The sequence below is a fragment of the Manis javanica genome, chromosome 8 (assembly GCF_040802235.1).
Source record: "Manis javanica isolate MJ-LG chromosome 8, MJ_LKY, whole genome shotgun sequence".
NCBI classification, from domain to species: domain Eukaryota; kingdom Metazoa; phylum Chordata; class Mammalia; order Pholidota; family Manidae; genus Manis; species Manis javanica.
In genome coordinates this window covers 59,478,914-59,503,838 of record NC_133163.1, presented here as the reverse complement: position 1 = coordinate 59,503,838, position 24,925 = coordinate 59,478,914, and the positions used below count along the sequence as shown (strand labels likewise).

At 37.3% G+C, this 24,925-nt stretch overlaps 1 protein-coding gene across 1 annotated transcript; it reads right to left on the bottom strand.

The window, feature by feature from the left end:
• Window positions 1–2,640: 2,640 nt before the first annotated feature.
• FBXO33 (F-box protein 33) lies at window positions 2,641–24,887 on the bottom strand. The gene is made up of 4 exons (XM_037025532.2): window positions 24,061–24,887; window positions 7,312–7,422; window positions 6,094–6,779; window positions 2,641–4,680 (listed from the first exon to the last, which is right to left on the bottom strand). Exons 1-4 carry the CDS (start codon window positions 24,663–24,665, stop codon window positions 4,409–4,411), a joined length of 1,674 nt encoding a protein of 557 aa, XP_036881427.1. The 5' UTR covers window positions 24,666–24,887; the 3' UTR covers window positions 2,641–4,408.
• Window positions 24,888–24,925: the final 38 nt, after the last annotated feature.

The window sequence follows — 24,925 nt, the reverse complement described above, 5'->3', positions numbered from 1 at the left end:
AATAATGTAGTATGGAGTACTTTTTTTTTTCAGCTTTTTTGAGTTGTAATTCAAATAAAACTGTAATATACTTGAAGTGTACCATGTGATGATTTGATATATGTACACACTGTGAAAGGATTCCTACCATGGAGTTCACACATCTATCACCTCACCTATTTTCTTTTTTGTGTATGTGAGAACACTCATGTCCTACTCTCTTAGCAAATTTCAGTGATACAGTATTATGAATGCACCATGTTGTACTTAGATCCTCAGACCTTATTTATCTTCTAACTGAAAGTTTATGCCATTCCCATTTTCCCCATCCCTCGGCAATGACTATTCTGTTCGTTTTTGACTTATTTCACTAAGCAGAATGTCTTCCAGGTTCATCCATATTGTTGCTGCACATAGCAGACTCCTTTTTAAGGCTGAAAAATATTCTATTGGGGGTGTGTGTATGTGTATATGTTTTGGACAGTTAGGTTGTTTCCTTGTCTAGGCTATTGTAACTAATGCCACAGTGAATATGGGGGTACAGATATTTCTTCAAGCAACTGACATTTCTTTTGGGTATATTCACTGAAGGGGCATTGCTGGATCATATAGTAGTTCTACTTTTAATATTTTGAGCAACTTCCATATTGTTTTTCCATAGTGGCTGTACTAGTTTACATTCCTGCCAGCAGTGTATAAGGTTCCTTTTTCCCAAATTCTCATCAGCATTTATCTTGTTTTAGATAGTAACCATTCTAACAGATGTGAGGTGGTGTTTCATCGTGATTTTGATTTACATCCCTGATAATTAGTGATGGTTGAACATCTTTTTATGTACCTGCTGGTCATTTGTATGTCTTCTCTGGAAAAATGTCTATTCAGATCCTCTGTCCATTTTTAAATTGGATTATTTGGTTTTGGCTGTTTGGTTACTGAGTCATGCCAGTTCCTTGTGTATTTTGGATATTAATCCCTTATTGGATGTGTGGTTTGCAGTTATTTGCTCCCATTCCATAGGCTGTCTTTTTATTTTGGTTGTGGTTTCCTTTGCTGTGCAAAAGCTTTTTAGTTTGATATAGTCCCACTTGCTTATTTTTACTTTTGTTGCCTTTGCTTTTGGTGTCAAATCCAGAAAATCCTTACCAGGACAAATGTTAAGGTGTTTACCCGCCTTGTGTTTTCTTCTTGGAGTTTTATGGTTTCAGGTCTACGTTCAAATCTTTAATATATTTTGATTTTATATATTGTGTAAGATAGGGGTCCAGTTTCATCCATTTGCATGTGAATATCCAGTTTTCTCAATACTATTTATTGAAGAGACTTTCTTTTCCCTATTGTGTATTCTTGGGGCCTTTGTTGAAAATTGACCATATATGTGTGGGTTTACTTTTGGGCTCTGTTTCTTTGTTCTGTTTCACTGGACCATGTGTTTGTTTTTATGATGGTACTAGGATTTGATTATTATAGCTTTGTAATAGTTTTGAAATCTTCAGGTGTCAGAGTTCTTTCTAGCTTTGTTGTTCTTTTTCAAGTTTGCTTTGCCATTTGGGGTCTTTGTGGTTCCATAGAAATTTTTAGGATTTTTTTTCTTTTTCTGTAGAAAAGGTTATTGAAATTTTGAAGAGGAATTGCATTGAATCTGCAATTACATTGGTAATGTGGACATTTTAACACTTCCAATCTAATCTGGGGAATTGGGAAGGTTATTTTAGATATGTAAATTTCATATATTTAGTAAGCTGTGTTTTCAAAATATTTAATACATTTTTTCCAAGATGATCTTGTATATATCTATCTGCTGTTAGGTTAACAACAGTTGAAAGTAAATGAAGAACCAGTTTTATGTAACTAAGTCCAGCCCCTCATGTCAGATTAGGAAACTGAAACTCCAGTAAGAATCTGTCCAGAATAGAGTAGAAAACAGATGTCCAGCCTCCCATTTTAGTGCTTTACTTCACCGACCTATATACATATAGGTATAAAAGGTCTTCTTTTTTCATGTTTTGGGTACTGTTTTGGTACTTTAAATACATAAATACATTGATTCATTCAAAGGAGTTAGATGTGTCCAGGAAAAAAGGAAGCAGTGGGTATGATGACAGTTCTTTGTGTACAACACATTATTCCCAGGTGAGGCAGTACCTGGAGGAGTCAGTGTCATGAATGATTAAGGAGGGAAGATGGAAGAAGGAAAACCGTTTTCTTTCTTATAGAAGACAGCTATTTGTCTAACAATCAAGAACAGAGAGTACAAAGCCAAACTAAAGTATTACAGGGGTTTATGAACTATTTAATATTGGCAAATTAAAGTATTTTTGCACCAGTATAGTTTTTAAAAATAAGGAGTTCCTATAACATGTATTTTACCATATCAATAATATATTCTAAATGCATAATACTTTTGGATTTTGTGCTAACCAATCTGTCATTTGCTTTTAAGCTTATATTTTGGCAAAGAGCTAAAAAAAAAAAAAAAAAAAAAAAGAAGACTTTCCAAACTAGTCACCCTAACAACACATTTTATGATATATTCCCAAATTTAAGCTTTACTGCATCAGACTACAACAGGAGCTAACATGGTCATGCACAATGTAAAGATTACTGCAATTTAACACTAAAAATGTTTTCATGCTTCATATACAATAAAATGTATTACAATGATCACTTTTTAATGCTTTATTCATTGATTAAAAGAATATACATTTAACATAAACCATACAACATCAGTCATCAGGTCAAACATTCAGCTGGTTTCCTTACAATTTCTGTCAGGAGTTATTTTATCTGATCACATTTATAAGATAAAATCTCACCACATCTGGCATTTATACACACTGTGCCAGTGGATTCACACTACTGATGTACATATAAAATCCGCATGGTATGTGCTCACTGGAGACAAAACAGTGCACACCTGTCAAAAGGTCATTTTAATATAAGATGGTAAAACCATTTGTAAAATACATATAAACTTTTTCCATAAATAGAATCATATCTGGACATCTGTTGCATAAATTGTGTTTCCAAAGCTTACAATAGAGCAGCCAGGTCTCAGCACTGCTGGGCACCCACGTTGGCTACTTAATTATTGCAGGCTGTCCTTTAACATTAAATGCACAACATTCGTACCACTTAAAACTGGGGTCAGGTGGAAGTCTCACAGAGACCACGTCTGTACCGCGGTTGCCCTGAAACAGTTAAATTGGCTTTTAAAGCCTCTCAGATATAACAAGGTTTTAAAACATACTTCATGGAATGTTCTTCATGTATCATAGCAGCTCATACCTGTGATAGAACAGGCTTTCAGTTTGTCCTTTCTTTCCTTTACATTCACTCTTCACAGTGAAACAGGTGCATGGTTTTTTTTTCTTTTTTTTGTTTTGTTTTTTCAGAGTTCTGAGGTTGCTGACTGAGCCACAGCACAGCTGTGTACCACAGGTCGAAAATTCGACCTTAAATATTACAATCTAGCAGTTTCTGGCTGGCCAGAGTGGGCCGGCCCCTGCCAGCATGTGGGCACTTCTTCAGTTAAGTCTATTCTTTGGCAGCTGACACGCGCGCTGACAGAGAAAAATCCAGTGACTTGTTGCTAGGGATTTCACGACTAATGTTTATTCGTAAGCATGTGTGTGTACATTTCTGTTTTTTACTTTCTTTGAGGAGGTTTTACCCTGCAATATAGCTTGTTTCTTCCTCTACTATTTGAAATCTGGGCTAAAAAGCTAACTTGAATGAATAATGTAATTGATGAATAAAATTATGTCAGTTATAGTTTTAAAAAAAATCCAACAATTGGAGTATTCATGTTTATGTAAATGATTAAAGAAATTAAGCAATGTTCTAACCTAGTATTATACAAAATTCAGAATGGTATTTGGTGATATCAACTATTATATGTGATGAAAGGTAAATCTTGGCTTTTCTGCTAAGTATAATTCATTTGAGATATTATCCTCCCTTCTGCCATTTCAAATAAGAATTAATGAAATGCTATCAGAATGCATGCATGCAGTGCATTGCATACAAATCCACCAGGCTATGGATATATATCTCTCTATATATATGTATAAAAATAGTTTGGCTCCTGAGCTCTTTACTTTGACTCAAAAAGAATAAAAACATCAAACGGCAGAGTAACTCAGTGAAAAATAAAGTTAGCCAGCAACCTCAAACCACCTTCGGTTGTATATCCTTAAGGTTTGGTAACAAGTCCATTAACCGTGAAAGCCCTATACATTGTCACTTTGAACTTCTAAACCAATACCCGACTACGTTCTTTGATCAAGAAGTAGAATATACATATATAATTCTATAAACTAATACTGATTAAACACAGCATAAAGGGATTAATTCACACTACTGAAGAAAAAAAACATAATAGGACCCTACTTGCATATGTAACCACAGGAATTGTACATTTTTAAAAAAGCTAAATGTCTTCGCTGAAGTTTTGCATCTCTCTGTAAAAATGACGATTTGGTTCAGTGAAGACACTCAGTGATTCAATGTCCATGACTGCATGCCAAGGTTGACCTAGGCCCAGGGATACCTGCTCAATGAGGTTATGCACGGGATCCACATCCTGGTCGGCCAGTTCACCTTGGTCAAAATCAATGCTTTCTTCAGTGACTTCAAGGACTCTGAGATCAGAGCCACGAAGACGAGCAATGGCGATAAGGTTGTGTGCCCACACTGTGTAACCTTAAAAATAAGCACAAGACAAACACTGTCATTTCTTGGTGTTTTGTTTTGTCTATTTGATTAGTCTTTTCCACAAACTTGTATCTCACTTACTGCTTTGTTCCTTTCCCTTTAACAAAACATTGAAATTGTAAAAGGAAGTATGATTGTTTAGCCCAGAAAAGAAAAAAGATCGTGAGTTTGATACTGTCTCCAAGAACATCACTGTAGATGGTGAATTGATAGGTGCTGTAATCCCATTCTGGTATTAGTGCACGTAGTAAAATCAAAGACATTTATATTTATAGCTTTAGATAGAGATATAAAAAACATTTTTATTTTATATGTATCCATTAACAATGCACAGTAAACTGGTATTTTTCATTGGTAAAAAATCATCTCCTATGATGTTTCACAGTCAAAAGTTATGAAGTGACACTTTAAAAATAATTTTTTTGTCAGTAGCAAATATGTAAAATATTAAACAGTCATGGGACTATGTATTAACTTCAGAATAATCGTAACTTCTTGGAAAGAATAAAGGGCAATGGATGGAAGGGCATTAGGTGCATCTAACATCTTATTTCTGAAAAGAAGAAAAAGACTGGCTTAAATTAACCTGACATTTCTTTGTTCTATAAAAAAATCTACATTTGACTTATTACCTTCAATATTGACCTATTCTTTGCTACTACCTCTGATAACTTGCCAAATTATAAAGCAAAACTTGAAAAGGTACACACTTTCCCACACACAAATGGGGTTAAAAAATTAATTTCAAAAATAATGAAACGGCTAACAGAGTTTAAGATGTTCATAAGGACTTTCTATTTTGTATTCTGTAAATATAAGTTCTACAAAAGGAAGTTAAAGTGTTCTTCTAACTTGTTAGAGTAGCAACTCTCTTTTCAAATGAGAATAGTTCACTTTAAGATGAAAGGTGACAGTATAACACAGAGAAGACAAGTAGTGATTCTCCAGCATCTTACTACGCTGATGGACAGTGACTGTAATGGGGTATGTGGTGGAGACTTGATAATGGGGGGAGTCTAGAAACCATAATGTTGCTCATGTAACTGTATATTAATGAAACCAAAAAAAAAGGTGCCAGTAAGAAAAAGCATACCCAATCAATAGAACCATCATTTAAAAAATGTCATACAGGTTAATATGCTGATACCTAGAATCTAGAAGATAAAGCAGTCATCACAAAAGAAATCATTCTTTTCCTTCTCTGTTATATTTTTATAACAGATTAGGGGAAGTGTGATTAGAGGAAGAAATATATAGAAATATCACTGTCTACTTTTAAGTGGCATATCTTATTAAATATAAAAATTTGCACACTATAAATATCAGTTCTGTCTTTTTATTGCTCTAAAATACTTTGGGTGTAATATCAATATCAAAATATAGTGAAGAAAAATCACCTACCATGAACTGCCAGGAGAGAGAGCTTTGTGCACCTCCATGCTAATAAAACCAGTGGATCTTCATTTCGGTTGTCACTAAGATCTGGAAAACCAGACGTGTCAATCACATCATTCATTAATATAAAGTGAGTGAGAAACCTGTCGTACTGCCTAGATATAAGATCAACAATAGCTCCGGAAACACAAGTGATGTAGCTGTCAAAATGAATCCTCTCTAGTGGTATACTGGGTTTCAGAATTTTTAACATATCTTCACTCTTGATATCAAAAGCCATTATATAGACCCGAAGGCTGGTGCTCTTCCGTGACAAGGCTTTCCAATGCTCATCACTTGGCATATTGTCCAGAGATTTGTGCATTACAGAAACATTGTGGACCAGGAGAGACAGTCGCTGCAAAGGCACATGGTTGCTGTCAGTTAAGACTCTTGCCATCTCAGCTGTAAAGTCACAGAAATCCAGGGCAAGTGAGCGCAGATTCACAAATCGCTCCAGTTCAACTGCGGTGATGAGGGTGTTGTTACCAGGTATATTGTTGTCCAGTAAACTCAGGTGCTCCATGGTGTTGGCAATAGAATTTGAGAGAGATGACAATGATGTTGGGGTTACTATTTCCAGCATAAACCCACAGGACAGCCATTTTAGTTGCCTACTATTACTTAGTATTTCTTCAAATAGCTGCTGAATTCTGTAGGGAAAACAAACCACAACAATCCTGTTAGCATTTAACTCTATTATCTTTGAACAATGACTTGAAAATAGGCAATGAAGTGGGATGCAATGTTGGGATCCATTTTCTCTCTTTTGTTAACTTCTATCCAACCCACAAGTAATATTATCATAAATACTACTAAAATTCACATTAAAATATGAATAATATGTATTAAACATATAGATACAGTAAACATGTATATGTATTAAACATCTAGAAATATGTTCATCCAAGGAAAGCAGCACTTTACAGTAGAAAAGACTGATGCTATACAATTTATGTTATAGCAAAGGCAAGTACAAAAGTAACAGTTTTAAATAACACTATCCAGCAAATTCTCTGATTTGTCTTAAAGATTTATGACATGGAAGGCACATATTGATTACTATATTTCATAATAAAGATATTTCCAGGACATATGTTTTTAAGAAAAAAGTATCATTACTCTTCTGATTTATCAGAAAAAACTAAAATTATTATATAAGCCCCTTTCCACTCTATAACTTACTGTTTAATTTTTTTGCCATCAGGGTCCACCTTGCTGAGGTATGTATTTGACAGACTTCCTTGCTGTTGTAAAATGCTTATGTCTCCAAAAAGACTAAACTTCTGGAGGTTCCTATAAGACATGTAATTTAAAATTATTGTGTAAATAATTACATCAAAATGTATCCAAAATAAAAATATGCAGCAGATATATTCTAGAAAAGTTTCAGCCTTATAACTCAGAATCCAATTAACTACTTTCTGATTGCTTTTTACATACAATGAAAAGCAACATGATATGGCAGAAACAGCAAAAGCTCTAAAGAATGAAGATTGGGGTCTAATAATTAGTTCAGGAACTCAATATTTTAATGATTACAGAAAAGTGGTCTTAATGTCACTGGGACTCAATTCCTTATCAGTGACAGTATTTACCTTAAAGGGTTTAGGAATGAATAAATAATAAAATGACATTTGAAAGAACAGTATACATTCTTTGATATAGATGTTAATTATAATTAAAAAATTTCCCAAACCAACTAACTTAGTTAATGTGTTAAATGTGCAAGGGTAGGGTACTGCCCTGAAGATATCTTCTCAGTAAGAAATATTCTTTGATTAATCTAGAGAACCTTCCCTGGTTTTATGATCAAATCTATTGTTTATGATCAAGAGATTTAAAAAATCATGTAAAAATTGGTTTCAGATAATTTTACCTACCAAACATTTTTCTAATAGTAAAATTCTAAATAAAGCAGGAGAAAACAAGTAACTGGATAAGGATAAAACCTAAATGCTAATGATAACCAACTGGAGATTCCATTTGTAACACAATTTAGGGATACCTTTAATAAGAAATGTATAATCCATAAAAGTGGTAAAAGATGTAAGTAAATGAAAAATAACAATTCTTGATAGTATGTCACATTTCCCCAAATTAATAACCTTAGTTTCACTAAAAAACCTGATGATTTTAAAATTCAGCTTGAAGAATAATCAGCAATTCAGTTTTTCATCCAACCAAATATTCCCTGAGGGCCTAACTAAGTGCCAGACTCTACTGGAGACATGACAGTGATCAGGTGCTGTGACAGACAAACATACGGTGCTACATAGTAGGGGATCTGACACTGTGCAGGCAGAGAAGTGTTCCCTAACATAAATCAACTGAAATGGGACCTTGCAGATATGTGGGAGTTGGCAAGGAGGAGGAGCGTAAGGAGAGGCTGCTACAGAGAAAAGGCGAAGCATGGGCAGAGCCCCTGAGGTTGAAGGGAGCCAAGGAAGGATGGGACACTGAAAGGAACCCTGGGTGCAGAGAGAGTGAACATAAAATGGAATGAGGCTGTAGCTGCAGATGGAGTTCTGTGGCAAAAATTTTTGGCTTTTGCCTTCAAAACAATGAGGTACCTCAAAACAGTTGTAAGCAGGGAATAAACATGATTAAACTGTATCTGGGAAATGCTGTTGTTAGAACAGCCTGGAAGAAGGCATGCCGAGTCTAAGTGTAGAGACTAGTTAGTAACTTAAGAGAGAGATGAGAGGGAAATGCTGTAAGGGAAGGATTAAAGATGGCGGCGTGAGAGGTAAGACAGAGGCTTCCTCCTAAAACTGCATATAATATGAAAATATAATTAATACAATTAATCCTCAGAGAGCAACAGGAAAGAGGACTGCACCAGACTGCACACAACTGGAGAAAAGAGCAAACGTCACGGAACAGAGTAACGTACCAAAGCTGTGGCCCTGTGGGACCCAAGCCCTCCCCCCACCCCAGCTCACTGGCGGGAGGAAGAGAAACTGAGCAGGGAGGGAGTGGAAGGCTTGGGACTGCTGAATACCTAACTCCGGAGATCTGCTCTGGGTGCACAAAACTACATTTCATGGTGCTTTCATGATACTCTTGTGATTATGGGGTTGGAAAGCTAAGAGTGGTAGAATTCCTGGAGAGACTGAGATTCAAGCCGCTTATAGAAAGCAGGGATCCATATCCAGCTGCACTGGGACAAAAGCTTATACCTGTGTGCTCGGCCCACTGGCTCAGGCAGTGGAGACAGGCATAGCAGCCAGGAAGCAGGGAACAGCTCTTTCCTTCCCTCAGGCACCAATACCGCTCCCCTGTGACCCCCGCCATTGTTTCAGGGGCTGAGCAGCTCCAGAGAGTAGAGCTTCTGGACACCAGAGGGTGCCACACACAAATATGAAACGCCAAAGGAACCTGGTGCAGAGTAAAATTAATATAACCCTGGAAAGATGACATGGACCTCATGACTCTTCCTGAAAGGGAGTTCAAAATAAAAATCATTAACATGCTAATGGAGGTATGGAAAGATATTCAAGAACTCAGGAATGAAGTCCCGTCAGAGATCCAATCGTTGAAGAGCACAATGGAGGGTATTAAAAGCAGATTGGATACAGTGGAGGAGATGATAAATGAAATAGAAACTAGTGAAAAGACATACAAAGAAGCTGAGGCACAGAGAGAAAAAAGGATTTCTAAGAATGAAAGAATATTGAGAGAACTGTGTGACTAATCCAAATGGAACAATATTCGCATTATAGGGGTACCAGAAGAAGAAGAGAAAGAGAAAGGGGTAGAAAGTAACTCTGAAGAGGTAATTGCTGAAACTTCCGCAATTTGGGGAAGGAGATAGTCTCTCAGGCCAAGGAGATCCACAGATCTCCCAACACAAGGAATGCAAGGAAGATAACACCAAGAAATATAGTAATTAAACTGGCAAAGATCAAGGATAAGGACAGACTGTTAAAAGCAGCCAGAGAGAGAAATAAGATGACATACAAAGGAAAGCCCATCAGGTTAACATCAGACTTCTCAGCAGAAATCTTACAGGCCAGAAGGCAGTGGCATGATGTATTTAATGCCATGAAGCAGAAGGGCCTGGAACCAAGATTACTTTATCCAGCAGGATGATCATTTAAATTTGAAGGAGGGATTAAACAATTTCCAGAGAAGCAAAAGCTGAGAGAATTTACCTCCCACAAACCATCTCTACAGTGTATTTTGGAGGGACTGCTATAGATGGAAGTGTTCCTAAGGTTTAATAGCTGTCACCAGATGTAATAAAACCATAGTAAAGAAAGTAGAACAGCTAATTACTAAGCAAATGCAAAATTAAATTAACTATCTCCAAGGTCAATCAAGGGATAGACAAAGAGTACAGAATATGATACCTAATATATAAAGAATGGAGGAGGAAGAAAAAGGAGGAGAAAAAGAAAAGAACCCTTAGATTGTGTTTGTAATAGCATATTAAGTAAGTTAAGTTAGACTCTTAGATAGTAAGGAAGTTAACCTTGAACTTTTGGTAACCACGAATCTAAAGTTGGCAATGGCAATAAGTACATACCTGTTGATAATCACCCTAAATGTAAATGGACTGAATGCACCAATCAAAAGACATAGAGTCACTGAATGAATAAAAAAACAAGACCCATCTATATGCTGCCTATAAGAGACTCACTTTAAACCCAAAGACATACACAGACTAAAAGTGAAGGGATGGAAAAAGATATTTCATGCAACTAATAGAAAAATGCAGGAGTTGCAATACTTGTATCAGACAAAATAGACTTTAAAACAAATAAAGTCACAAGAGACAAAGAAGGACATTACATAATGATAAAGGGGTCAATCCAACAAGAAGACAGAACCATTATAAATATCTATGCTCCCAACACAGGAGCACCTACATATGTGAAACAAATACTAATTGAATTAAAAGGGGAAATAGAATGCAACGCATTCATTCTAGGAGACTTCAACACTCCACTCACTCTGAAGGACAGATCAACAAGACAGAAAATAAGTAAGGAAACAGAAGCACTGAACAACATATTAGAACAGATGGACTTAACAGACACCTACAGAACTCTACTCCCAAAAGCAGCAGAATACACATTCTTCTCAAGTGCACATGGAACATTTTCAAGAATAGATCATATACTAGGCCACAAAAAGAGCCTCAGTCAATTCAAAAAGACTGAAATTGTACTAACCAGTTTCTCAGAACACAAAGGTATGAAACTAGATATGAAACTAGAAATAAATTATACAATGAAAATGAAAAATCCGACAAACACATGGAAGCTTCACAACATGCTCCTAAATAACCAATGGCTCAATGACCAAATAAAAACAGAGATCAAGCAATATATGGACACAAATGACAACAATAATTCAACTCACAAAATCTGTGGGATATAGTGAAGGCAGTGCTAAGAGAAAAGTATATTGCAATACAGGCCTACCTCAGGAAAGAAGAACAATTCCATATGAACACTCTAAACTCACAATAAACGGAACTAGAAAAAGAAGAACAAATGAGGCCCAAAGTCAGTAGAAGGAGGGACATAATAAAGATTGAAGCAGAAATAAATAAAATCAAGGAGAATAAAACAATAGAAAGAATCAGTGAAAGCAAGAGCTGGTTCTTTGAGAAAATTAACAAAATAGATAAACCCTGAGCCAGACTTATCAAGAAAAGAAGAGTCTATACACATAAACAGAATCAGAAATGAGAAAGGAAAAATCACTACAGACATCATAGAAATACAAAGAATTATTAGAGAATACTATGAAAAATTACATGACAACAAACTGGATAACCTAGAAGAAATGGACAACTTTCTAGAAAAATACAACCTTCCAATGCTGACCCAAAAAGAAATAGAAAATCTGAAGAGACCGATTACCAATGACGAAATTGATTTGGTAATCAATAACTAGCTAAGAAGAAAACTCCTGTACCAGGTGGCTTCACCGCTAAATTGTATCAAACATTTAGTGAAGTTTTCCAAAAAGTAGAAGAGGAGGGAATACTTCCAAACTCATTCTATGAGGCCAGCATCACCCTAACACTAAAACCAGGCAAAGACACCACAAAAAAGAAAATTACAGACCAATATCCCTGATGAACATAGATGCAAAAATACTCAACAAAATATTAGGAAACCGAATTCAAAGATATATAAAAAAATTCATCCATTATGATCAAGTAGGATTTATTCCAGGGATGCAAGGATGGTACAATATTAGAAAATCCATCAACATCATCCGCCACATCAACAAAAGAAGGACAAGAACCACATGATCACCTCCATAGATGCCGAAAAAGCATTTTACGAAATTCAACATCCATTCATGATAAAAACTCTCAAGAAAATAGGTATATAGGGCAAGTACCTCAACATAATAAGGCCATATATGATAAATCCACAGACAACATTATACTTAACAGCAAGAAGCTGAAAGCCTTTCCTTTAAGATTGGGAACAAAACAAGGATAACCACTCTCTCCACTTTTAGTCAACATAGTTCTGGAGGTCCTCACCACAGCAGTTAGACAACACAAAGAAATAAAGGGCAGCCAGATTGGTAAGGAAGAAGTTAAACTGTCCCTGTTTGCAGATGACATGATATTGGACATAAAAAACCCTAAAGAATCCACTCCAAAACTACTAGACCTTATATCTGAATTCAGCAAAGTTGCAGGATACAAAATTAATACACAGAAATCTGTGGCATTCCTATATACTAATGATGAACTAGCAGAAAGTGAAATCAATAAACAATTCCATTCACAAAAAGAATAAAATACCTAGGAATAAACCTAACCAAGGAAGTAAAACACCTATACTTTGAAAACTACAAGACACTCATGAGAGAAATTAAAGAAGATACCAATAAATGGAAATATATCCTGTGCTCATGGATAGGAAGAATTAATATTGTCAAAATAGCTATCCTGCCGAAAGCAACCTACAGATTCAATGCAATTCCTATTAAAATACCAATAGCAATCTGCAATGAACTAGAGCAAATCGTTCTAAAATTCATATGGAACCACAAAAGACCCTGAATAGCCAAGGCAATCCTGAAAGGAAGAATAAAGCTGGGGGGATTACGCTCCCCAACTTCAAGCTCTGCTACAAAGCCACAGTAATGAAGACAATTTTGTACTGGCACAAGAACAGAACAATAGACCAATGGCACAGAGTTGAGAGCCCAGATATAAACCCAACCATATATGGATCAATTAATATAAGATAAAGGAGCCATGGATATACAATGGGGAAATGACAGCCTCTTCAACAACTAGGGTTGGCAAAACTGGACAGCTACATGCAAGAGAATGAAACTGGATTATTGTTAAACCCCATACACAAAAGTAAACTTGAAATGGATCAAAAACCTGAATGTAAGTCATGAAACAATAAAACTCTTAGAAGACCACATAGGCAAAAATCTCCTGAATATAAACATGAGCAACTTTTTCCTGAACGCATCTCCTCGAGCAAGGGAAACAAAAGCAATAAGGAACACATGGGACTATATCAAGCTAAACAGCTTCTGTACGGCAAAGGACACCATCAACAGAACAAAAAGGCATCCTACATTATGGGAGAATATATTTGTAAATGACATATCTGACAAGGGGTTAACATCCAAAATATATAAAGAACTCACATGCCTCAACACTCAGAAAGCCAATAACCTGATTAAAAAATGGGCAGAGAATCTGGACAGACAATTCTCCAAAGAAGAAATTCAGATGGCTAACAGGCATATAAAAAGTTCATCCACATCACTAATCATCAGGGAAATGCAAATTAAAACCGTAATGAGACATCATCTCACACCAGTAAGGATGGCCAGCACTGAAAAGACTAAGAACAACAAATGCTGGTGAGGATGCGAGAAAGGGGAACCCTCCTACACTGCGGGTGGGAATGTAAGCTAGTTCAACCATTGTGGAAAGCAATATGGAGGTTCCTCAAAAAACTAAAAATAGAAATACCATTTGACTCGGAAATCCCACTCCTTGGAATTTACCCAAAGAATACAAGTTCTCAGATTCAAAAGGACATATGCACCCCTATGTTTATTGCAGCACTATTTATAATAGGCAAGATATGTAAGCAACCTAAGTGTCCATCAGTAGATGAATGGATAAAGAAGAAGTGGTACATATACACAATGGAATACTATTCAGCCATAAGAAACAATTCCTACCATTTGGAACAACATGGATGGAGCTAGAGGGTACTATGCTCAGTGAAATAAGCCAGGCAGAGAAAGACAAGTGCCCAGTGATATCCCTCATTTGTGGAGTATAAGAACAAAGCAAAAACTGAAGGAATAAAACAGCAGCAGACTCACAGACTCCAAGAATGGACTAGCTTTTACCAAAGGGGAGGGGTGTGGGAGGGCGGGTGGGGAGGGAGGGAGAAGGGGATTGAGGGGTATTATGTTTAGTACACATGGGGTGAGGGGTCACGGTGAAAACAGGGTAGCACAGAGAAGCAAATAGTGAATTTGTGGCATCTTACTACACTGATGGACAGTGACTGAAATGGGGTATGGGTGGCGACTTGAGAATGTGAGTAAAGGTAGTAACCACATTGTTTTTTCATGTGAAACATTCATAAGAGCGTATATCAATAATACCTTAATAGAAAATAAAATTAAATAAAAATAAAATTAAATAAAATAATAAAATAGCAATAAATAGATGCCTCATTTTGAGGCCAGGAGACTGTACCACTAACAAAGGAATTGTGTCACATAATCCTTTCACTTAAAGATGAAACTGTGATATGAGTTTTATTTACTTATTGTACTCATTGTTATTTTTTGTTGAATTTGCAAGTGAATTAAAGAGACCAAAGGATTCTCTTCTGCACAATGTCCACACCATGCACTTGTTCACAAGGCATGTAACAAAAAGGTATTGGGAAAACATTTCAGTTGGTTAGAAAGTTTTTTTTCATCTTAATTCTTCAAATTAATTTAGCTGTGTTCCTATGGAAATATTAATCAGATACAATCTACTTACTAGTCCCCTTGCAAATCCTAATATGTATTGTGAAAGAGCACAGTGTTTGATAATCAATTTTTATAAAACACGCAAAAGGCCATACTATTGCCAAAAGAGGATTTCTTCTACCTAATTGCATTTTTCTTTAATCCTGTTTTAAAAAGTTAACAGTTCCAGATCCAGAGCTAAATCATATCATTAAGTACTTACAACTTAGAAACTTTGCCTACAGACTGCTTTCCTACTCTGTTTATTCAATTATTACAGTATGCATTGTGTGCGAATGATTTGAAAAGTTATAGCAGTTATGTTCCAGTTATCCATGAGTTAAGACTTGGAGTGGAAATAGAGTTTTAAAAAGATTACTTTAAAAAAATCAGGTGATAATAAGGAATTATTGGTAACTTTGTTACGTATATTAATGGCACTATGGTTATATATAACAATGTCCTTAATTTTCAGAGCTTTATACCAAGGTGTGCAATGTAAAAATAATGCTGGTGTCTTGGATTTGCTTTAAAATACTTAAGGGAAGATAAAAGACAGTAAATGTGGCAAAAACCTTAATTTACTAAATCTGGGTAATAGATTCATTGTATCTAGTTTTTATGTTTTCAAAAATTCCATTTAAAAAATCAGAAAAGAAATCAGAAAGTAATTCTCTAATTTCTTAACTGGTAAGTTCGGTTAATACCTGGTAAAGGTGATGAGATCAGTGATTTGGGGGTAAAGGGAAGGAAGAATCTACCTGCTTCTTCCTTTCCACTTAGTTCTACCATCTTGAACCCTTAGCTCATATGAGGGCCAGATTTAGGCAAATTCCAAGGAGTAATGGGTTTACATGAAACAGGAAAGTGAAAGAGAAAACAGAGGGAAAGGAAAATTGCAAGTGACTGCTGTAAGGAAGACCAGGACATTTCTGGGCAATTCAACAGACTATTTCATATGTATATAAGGCCTGTATGAATAGGGTATTGCTTGAAAGTACTTGGTGGTAAAGGAGCTAAATATCAAAGATCAAATCATGTTTCCAGAAAATAAACTGTGTCCAAATCCTAGGTATTTTTCTTTAAAGAGTACAAATCATTAATGAGAAGAAAAAAAATGAATAAAAATAGCCAAAGGAAAAATATTTTTAGACATACTTAGGGAGTAGTAACTAAAAGGGCACTGTAATGTGGCTGAACAATTACATCTTTTTTTTTGTACTTACATTGTTTACTTACTTCTACATGTCCTTCAGATAAAAGTAAATACAGAATCAGAATATTCATCACTTCCACTGCTCCTACCCTGGTCCATGCCTGAATTATTGCAACAGCTTCCTAACACAGCTCATTGCTTCTACCCTTGTCCTCCTACAAACTAATTCCCAACACAGGAGCTAGAATGTTCCTTTTGAAATATTACATCATGTCAATCCTCAGCCCCAAACCTTTTCATGACTCCTCATCTCACTCACAGTAAAAGTCAGTCGTTATGTTGTTAGGAAATCCAACCTGGGAGACCTCCCTGCACACTGGCTGAGGCCTCAACCTAGGAAAGGGTTCTTGACTGATGGAGAAAGAATTCATGATCAGGTCGAGCAGGTACAAGCAAAGAACAGTTTAAGAAAGTGAAAGTACACACTCAAGGGAAGAGTGCAGACATGTCCTAGAGGTGAGCAGCAGAGCAGTTTAGTAAAGCAAAATACACACTCAAGGAAAGAGTGTGGGCGTGCTCCAGAGATGAGATGGGCTGGTGGGGGTTGGGTTGGGTTGTCTAATAGCTGGAGTTTAAGCAGAGGGTGGAATATTCATTAGGATAGGTGGAATTTTCTCAGAATAGCGGGGGGATTCCTGGGAAGTAGGGTGATTCCCTCTTCTTGTCCTTACATGTTCTGCCTCAGAACTGTCACAGCACCAACAGGTGTGATTTTTAATATGCAAATGAGCATATAGGAAGTTAGGGTCAACTTCTCCACGTTGGAACCAGTCAGTTTTGGCAGGTCTGTTATCTATGCCCTCACTCCCTAAGTCCCACAAGAACAGGTTTATAATGTAACCAAGCATCTAGCTGAATGTAAACACGAAAGTCCCCAACCCCTTCCTTGCTCATTTCTAGCTATCGACCTACTATAAGACATAAAAGGCGGCTAATAAAGGCCTATTTATTTCCACATCACCTTCCCCCTTACCTGGCTGACCTCTTCTACATCTTATTGCTTTCTAGGCTGTCTTACATAAACATGTCAGTCATAGTCCTTGCAGATCCACTCCTCTACTTACTGCTACTTTTCCCCCAGGAATCAATTCCCAGAAAGACACACAAGGCTTGTTCCCTTCCCTCCTTCAAGTACAGTTAAGAACAATTAAGACTTTCCTTAAATTCCCTGTTTTTACATAGCATCATTCCTTCCCCACATCCACCATTCCCATCTCCCTTAACTGCTTCGTTTTGCTTCATAGCAATACCAACTGTGATACTATTTATTTTTGTCCTCTTTTTGCACTAGAATAAGCTCTACAGATGGCAGGGCTGTTTGATTACTGTTTTATCTCCTGTCACTAGAACAGGACCTGGCACTCAATAAATACTTGTTGAGTAGTATATTTACCATGGTTCATGACAAAAATCAAGGTCTATTTAGCTACCTCACACATCACAAATCTAGGGAGTAGACCAGTTTTCAGGTACATTATACACTAAGAATCCCTCTGAAATGAAATATTTACCAAGAGAAGTGAAAATTATTTCTTAAAAGCTGTGATATGCACTTACCTCTTCAACCATGTATTAATATATAGTTTGATATACATAGTCAAGTTGTATGAAAAACATACAACTTAATATGTATTAAATTTAGACTAAAAAGAGGTATCCTGTTCTCTTTTTAGCTTAAGAATTTCCCTATGAATTAAAAAACCATCACAACTTTTGATACAATTTTATAAAAACCTGGATATAGATTCATTGGGTTAGTATGGGAAATCCTTTGAAAACAATATTGACCACCAATGAGTCTAAAAAAGGTTCTGCAAGGTCGAACTGCAGAGCCTGGCTAAACCCTTCATCTTTTTTCTATTTCTGTTGGACTGTTTAGTACAACTGAGACCAAAGACTTCTGATGTTTGGTCATGATGTCCTTGTTTTCTCTGAGAATTGAGTTACTTTATCTGTGGCAGCAACTTTAGAATGTTTTCTTTCATTGCAGAGGACCCACATTATTTCTTTGATAATAAGTAGTATCAGTGGAAAAATGCAGATGTAGTCACCTTAAATTAGAGTTAATGCAGCTGAATGCTAACTATGAAAAAGGGTAATACAAAAGAATTTTAAAAAAAAGATGCTTTTAAGGTTAAAGCCTTTCCCACAGAGCTCATATAATGCAATTTTTTTCCATTTCTAAACTGGTAAAAGCTACATTAAACTATAACATTGCATGGAATTCTTTCAGGTCAGTTCTATTATTAGTCCATGTTCAATATCAAGTGTGTACATCCACAATACACTTTTCAATAACGTATTTCCTACTCTCACAAATGCCAGTGAATGACCATGGCCAAATCAAACAAATATCCTTTAGTGAAATGTTAACAGAACTTTCTGCCATGATGGAAATGCTCTATTCTATGCTAATATGATAGCTACTAGCCACATATGGCTATTGAGCACTTGAAATGTGGCTAGTGTAACTGAATCTTTAATTTTATTTAATTAAAATTTAAATAGCTATTTTTAGCTAGCAGCTACTATATGGGACAGTACAGCTTTAGAAACCAGAAAGAAGCCACAGGCCTATAATATAGTCTTTATTATCTTCATTGGGATCTGTTAACTAAAAGCCATTTTCCAAGAATTTGCTTTACAAATTCACTTATCATCCAAGAATTATCATCTTCAAATCCCAGTTTTTACACGAAAGGGTTTATTTAAATATGACTGACATTTAAAAACTGCTATTTTACATGCTATTAAAAGATTATTTTAACAGCACTAAGGACAAGACAACTGAGCGAGTCTCACAGAGAAATGATAAAAAATATTGGATTCATCCTTTTCTCCATCTACATCCAAGCAACAAGTACTCTTGGCTCTATTGCCAAAATATATTCCAAACCTATCTACTTTTCATGATCTCCACCATCTCCAAACTACTATTATCTCTGCCTAGATTATTTTAACAGCTTCCTAGTATCCCCACTTCCTCTTGTTTCCTCTTATAATTCATTCATTCCACAACAACCACAGTGATTGTCCTAAAATGCAAATTACATTGCATTACTCTTGTCCTTAAATTTTCAGTGACTCCTCTATTCTTAGAATATAGTTCAAACTTATTCCACAAGCCCACAATACCAATCCCATTCCTACCTCCCTCTATACTTCAGAGCTCACCATGACACTACTCACTCTCACTCACATGGTTCTGCCATACCTTTTTTCCTACTGCACCTACAAGTCTGAAAAATTTGTCTGGCCTAAGTAAGGCCTTGGTGCTTACTACCTTTTCTGCTTGGAATACTATTGCTCAGATCTTCAGATGCCTGACTCTAGCCATTTATGCTGCAGTTCAACTGTCCATTCTGTCTGATACTGCCACCTGGTCACTATTACATAGCCCTCTTTCATTTTTACAACTGAAATAATCTTTCATTTGTTTACTTGTTTCTGTCTTTCCCCTTTAGAATGCTGATTCTATGGGGAATGGGGAATTCATCTTCACTGCTTGGCACACAGTACGCCCTCAATAAATGGAGAAGAAAAACAGATTTTTAAAAATAACTAAGGTCCTATATACATTGATCAACTTGGGTAAACTATCATCTTAGGTCCTATACACATTGATCAACTTGGGTAAACTCCTCTAAGGCTGCCTCAGAACTAACAGATTACCATGGAGATAATTTAATCACTCCACTCAAAAGATGTCTGACAGCTTCATATTAACACAGAAAAAGTGGTATTTTATTCACAAACTTTTCTTGAGTTTTACTCTCTATCCTCCATCTACCAGTTTCCAATCATTGTTAGAATGCACCTATGGACAATAGAGAGCCCTAATTCCTCTCAGCAGCCCTCCCAGGACTTTAGTTTCTTTAGCAGGTTAGAGTCTTCACTCTTCTCAATGACCTTGAGGCTATCCCAGTGGAACCATTTCGTCAGTTTAAGGTAAGAAAAAAGTCTGTTCGGTATGCATCATCTCACCTCTCTTCTCTTTTAAGGAACAGCCTGTTGGACAGTGTAGACTGGTCAGAGAGTTTCAGTGTATCTTAATATATTTATTCTGTAAATAGGCTTCTTTAAGCAAATAATAAAAGTGAGCTCTCAAAGGTAAAATATTATTACATCATGATGGGGAAAATATTTCTAAGACTGAGGGCTGTTGGAGATAACACCTTTAGGCATTTCCTACTGTCTTAGACAGTAATATGAAATATCCAAAGAATTTTTTTACCCTTTTTTAAGATGTAATTTTAAATGGTTATCTACGTTTTTTTTTGGGTCTTGGTAGACTGATGTTGAGAAAATACTACAAACTCAAGACTCTCCTTCCTTGTGAATACCAAATCAATAAGACCAAATCTAAGAATTATTAACAGACCTTCTACTATTAAGATGGTATATAAGCAGGCTTAGTCATGAAATGGTTAACCTACAAACATGTAGTTGGAATTGTAACCCAGATTTTTAATAAGAAAATCACCCTCATACAAAATCTTTCTGACCTGTTGCAGTATTTATCTTTAAAAAAAGTACTGCCCCCAATTTTTCATTTAATCCAAAAAAGGTTTACGTATTTTATATATTAAACATCATTAAACATATTAAAATAATATTAAGTATTTTATAGTCCAGAAAAGGATAAACCAGGTGATGACAATGTACATATGCCCACTGTTTATGTATTTTTAGTGGTTGTGTCTATTAGCTATTATCATAAATCTTATTAATGAATTTTTATTTTTCCTACAGGAATCTGAAATACAGCATTTCAATGGCAGTACTCAACAACCAGATTAAATCCTAAAATGTCTGTCTAAACTATTTCTTGTAGAACAACTGCAGAAGGAATCCAGCTTATTTAACCTATAATACAGGTGGATTAGTACTTACTGTATTTCTGTTTTTACACTTCATCAAGAAGGAGGCATCCTAGCGTCTGACAGAAGGGAGCTCTGAAACCTGGAGGAGTGTGTTTTACCCACTGAGGCATTTTTGCACCTCCCTGATCTTCATCTGCTGCTCCTGATGCCTAAGGTATGAGCACGGTGGCTGTGGTCACTCAGAGTACACGTGCAAATGAAACCCAGGAATCAAGCAGAACAACATGCAAATTTCCCTCTCAGCACTACCCCTGGAAAGTTTCCACGATTCAAGATTATAGTTTTAGTTCTTCTAAGGGACATGAAAATCACTGGAACACAACAAAACAACAGTTGAATAGTAAGAATTATATAAAGGAATTTAGCACAAAGTCTGGAAGCATAAAGCCTGTGACCTAGTAGGTTTCAAATCCTCCTTTTCTACTTGTAAAATGGCAGAAATCATAAAACAAAACCACTGTAAATTTAACTTCAAAATATATACAACAATGCCAAGTGTTGCCTCTCCTCATTAGTTATTAAGTTTTATGGTTGTAGAAAACAACCAAAAAAAACACTAAATGAAATTGTTTTGGTCTTCAATAAATCTAAGTCTTTAAGTGATTGTGGAAAGAAATAAGAATTGGCTTTATCAGTTACCAAATAAACAACTTGATTAAAATATTTTCAAATTTGTTAAAATTTAAAGAAAACTAATCCCTTTTACATTTGTAACATTCATAATACTTCCGATATTACTAGAGTATCTCAAGATATTTTCAAAAATTAAGGTAAGACTAACTTATTTCCAAACATGAAGATAATTTTTAAGGAACTCTTTGAAACATTGTTAGTACAAATAATACATGTCATGATCCTACACTTTAATTTCATACACATACACAATGAATATGCTCTCAAAGCAGCATAACATGCAGCACTATCCTATAGTAAATCACAAAAAAACCTTAATATAAAGGATGCTAGTATGTGGTATTTGTATAGGGTAATCACTGACCCAGAAAGCAGGCATAGGGTGGCCTTTATAGACAGACAGATTGAGATGCTAATAAAAGTGTACCTACAACTTCTATTTCTCAAATATACCTCAATAAAGCTGAAAAAAAGTGGTAGGGGTGAGGAAGGGATGGAGAGAATAATTAAAGAACAACAAAGGAAAGATATGATTTTGCCTTTGGAACAATATCCATCCAACCACCAAGCCAGTTATTAAAAGACTTAAAAGGAGCTAGGCCCTGCATAGGTCTTGTTCTTTCTTGGACCAAAGACATGCATTTTTTGGATGGTTCCTCATAAATGCCATCTAATCACAGAACAGAAAAATCTAATTGGTACTTGCTGAATTCATCTGTACTCTTGGTCCAGTATTAAGTGCTCACTGACTGAATCTTTTTAACTTCTGGGTCAGTTGGTCCTCTAAGCCATACATACATTCGATTCTGACAAAGATTCTGCAATCTGATTAAGACCAGTTTATAACCTCAAACAGCCCCTCTTGCCACATATCAAAGCAAGGAAACAGAATGAACTGGTGCAAAAAGCTTTCAGAATTCAAAAGCCACTGGAATGATGGAGTCGTACCCCAAATACAACTTAGAGCTATAGGCTTATCTCCTATCCTTTCGATTTGGACAGAATTAAGGGTATATAGCACCTAGCATTAAACCAGGATCTTCTCTCAACCCTGTGTAACATAATTTGATGTTCAACAAAATGTATTTATTGCAAAAGGAAGGACACTCTCTTGCTGAAAAGTGATCGTGTATGATAATGTGCACATCACTTGACCCTGTTAAGCACCAGTTTCATATCCATAAAATAGGGATAATAATAGCTGCCCTGCCTAATTCACATGGTCATTAAAAGGATCAAATAAGATAGTGTATTTGTGAACTGCTAAACTCTTATGACTAAATAAGCTGCTCCTTTTTTTAACCTTTGAAATTTCTTCCAATTCATATTTAATTATAAGGTTAGTTAAAATATCCAGACACAGAAAATCTAAACCAGTAGGTTTTGGAGAGGGCAATAAACAAATAAAGGAAAATACTGATTAGGATAATAGGTCAGAACATAGGAAGTTAGTCCCAGAATTACAGTAAAAGTTCTGATGCAAAATCAGAACAGTTACATGCTTACGTTTTGCAGATAATGGCCAGTTCCCCCAACACACACAAACACCAAGCTGTACTGAGCTACTTTTAGGTTAATCCCTGGGAACAAGTTGAGTCTGGAGGTGCAAGGGGAGCAACTCCCAACCCTGATGATCACGATCTTCCCCAGTTCCTTTAACAAACACTTCTCCTACTCTTTGCGGCTGGCCTACTTGAGGTATTCTCGGTAAGAAAATGGCTGTCAGAGATTTCTTTTAGGGTGAGTCTTGTAACTATTAAACACCAGTAGCATACCTACTCCTTCTCCAAGCACGAACTATTTAGAACTGACAGGCTCAGAGTCAGAAAAACAAGGTTATATTTCGTTCCTCCCAAGACTCAAAGGCCTCACCCTCCAAGCTTCAGTTCTCCCATCTGTAAGATGAGTAATGACGGAGCCTGTCCCCTCCATCCCAGTCACCGAGAGGATGAATGAGACAGTGCCTGGAAGGCGCCAGGAATGGTGTCTGACAAACACCAAATCCATCACTATTTATAAAGTATTATGGTAAGTCCCATTATGCACTCCCACCTCAAGTAAATCTCCGGTTAGAACTGACACCCCCAGTCACTGAAGAAAGCGACGCTGAAGCTGGTCGGGCGTATGCGCACTGAATCTATTTCGGGCAAGCCGGCAACCCAGGAGAGGGGGAGAGGGATAGGAGGACGGAAGGAGGGTCCACGACAAGCCTACCTGTTGTTCCGGATGCTGACCAGCACGCACAGCACCAGCTCTAAGTAGGTGCGCAGCACTTCCAGCCAACGGGTGGAGAGCTGTAGGGTCTCGACTTCTTCCCCGCCAGCCCCGGTGTCCGCGCCGCCTCCGTCGCCCGGGCCGCCGCCACCGCTCAGGTAATTCTCAGCGGCGAACTCAACGCGCAGCTCTCGCACGAACCAGCCGCACTTGCGCATGAGGAATTCCAGCCGAGGCTGCTCCGCGGGGGAGACGCGGAGGCAGATGCGGAGCTGGGGCCAGAGAGCCGGGTAGAAGAGACACTCACGCCAGTGCGAGCAGGAGGCCGAGGCCCGCAGACGATCGGGCGCAGGCAGGAAGGAGAAGATGTGCACGATTAACTCGCTGGGCAGCGACGCGGCGCCCGCCGCCTGCCCGCACAGAGCCATCCTGTTCCGCCGCCGGGCGCCAGCCCCCGGCCGCCCCCGCAGGCCCCGGAGCAGCCCCCGCAGCCGTCGCAGCTGCTGCAGCCGCAGCCGCTGCCGCCGCCACCGCGCCACCTGGGCGGCCCCGGCTCGGGTTCGAGCTCCCGGCGGTCGGGGATGCGGCCCTGACAAGAACAACATCAATGACAAGGAAGGAGGGGGCGGAACCGTCGTGGGTCTCGGCGGAACCAAACGCAGCACACGTTGTGGAGAGGGGGAAAGGCCTCTGCGGAGGTGGTCTCCAGCCAGCCAGCCTCTGGCCGCTCAAATTCTACTCACGCGCGCCCGAGGCCTGCAAACGCAGTAACTTGAAACCCCTCGCTTGTCCTTTTTAAGGGTCCGGAAGCGGCTGAACTTACTGTTGAAGAACACTGAAGTCCTCCCCGCGCCTGGAGGCGGAG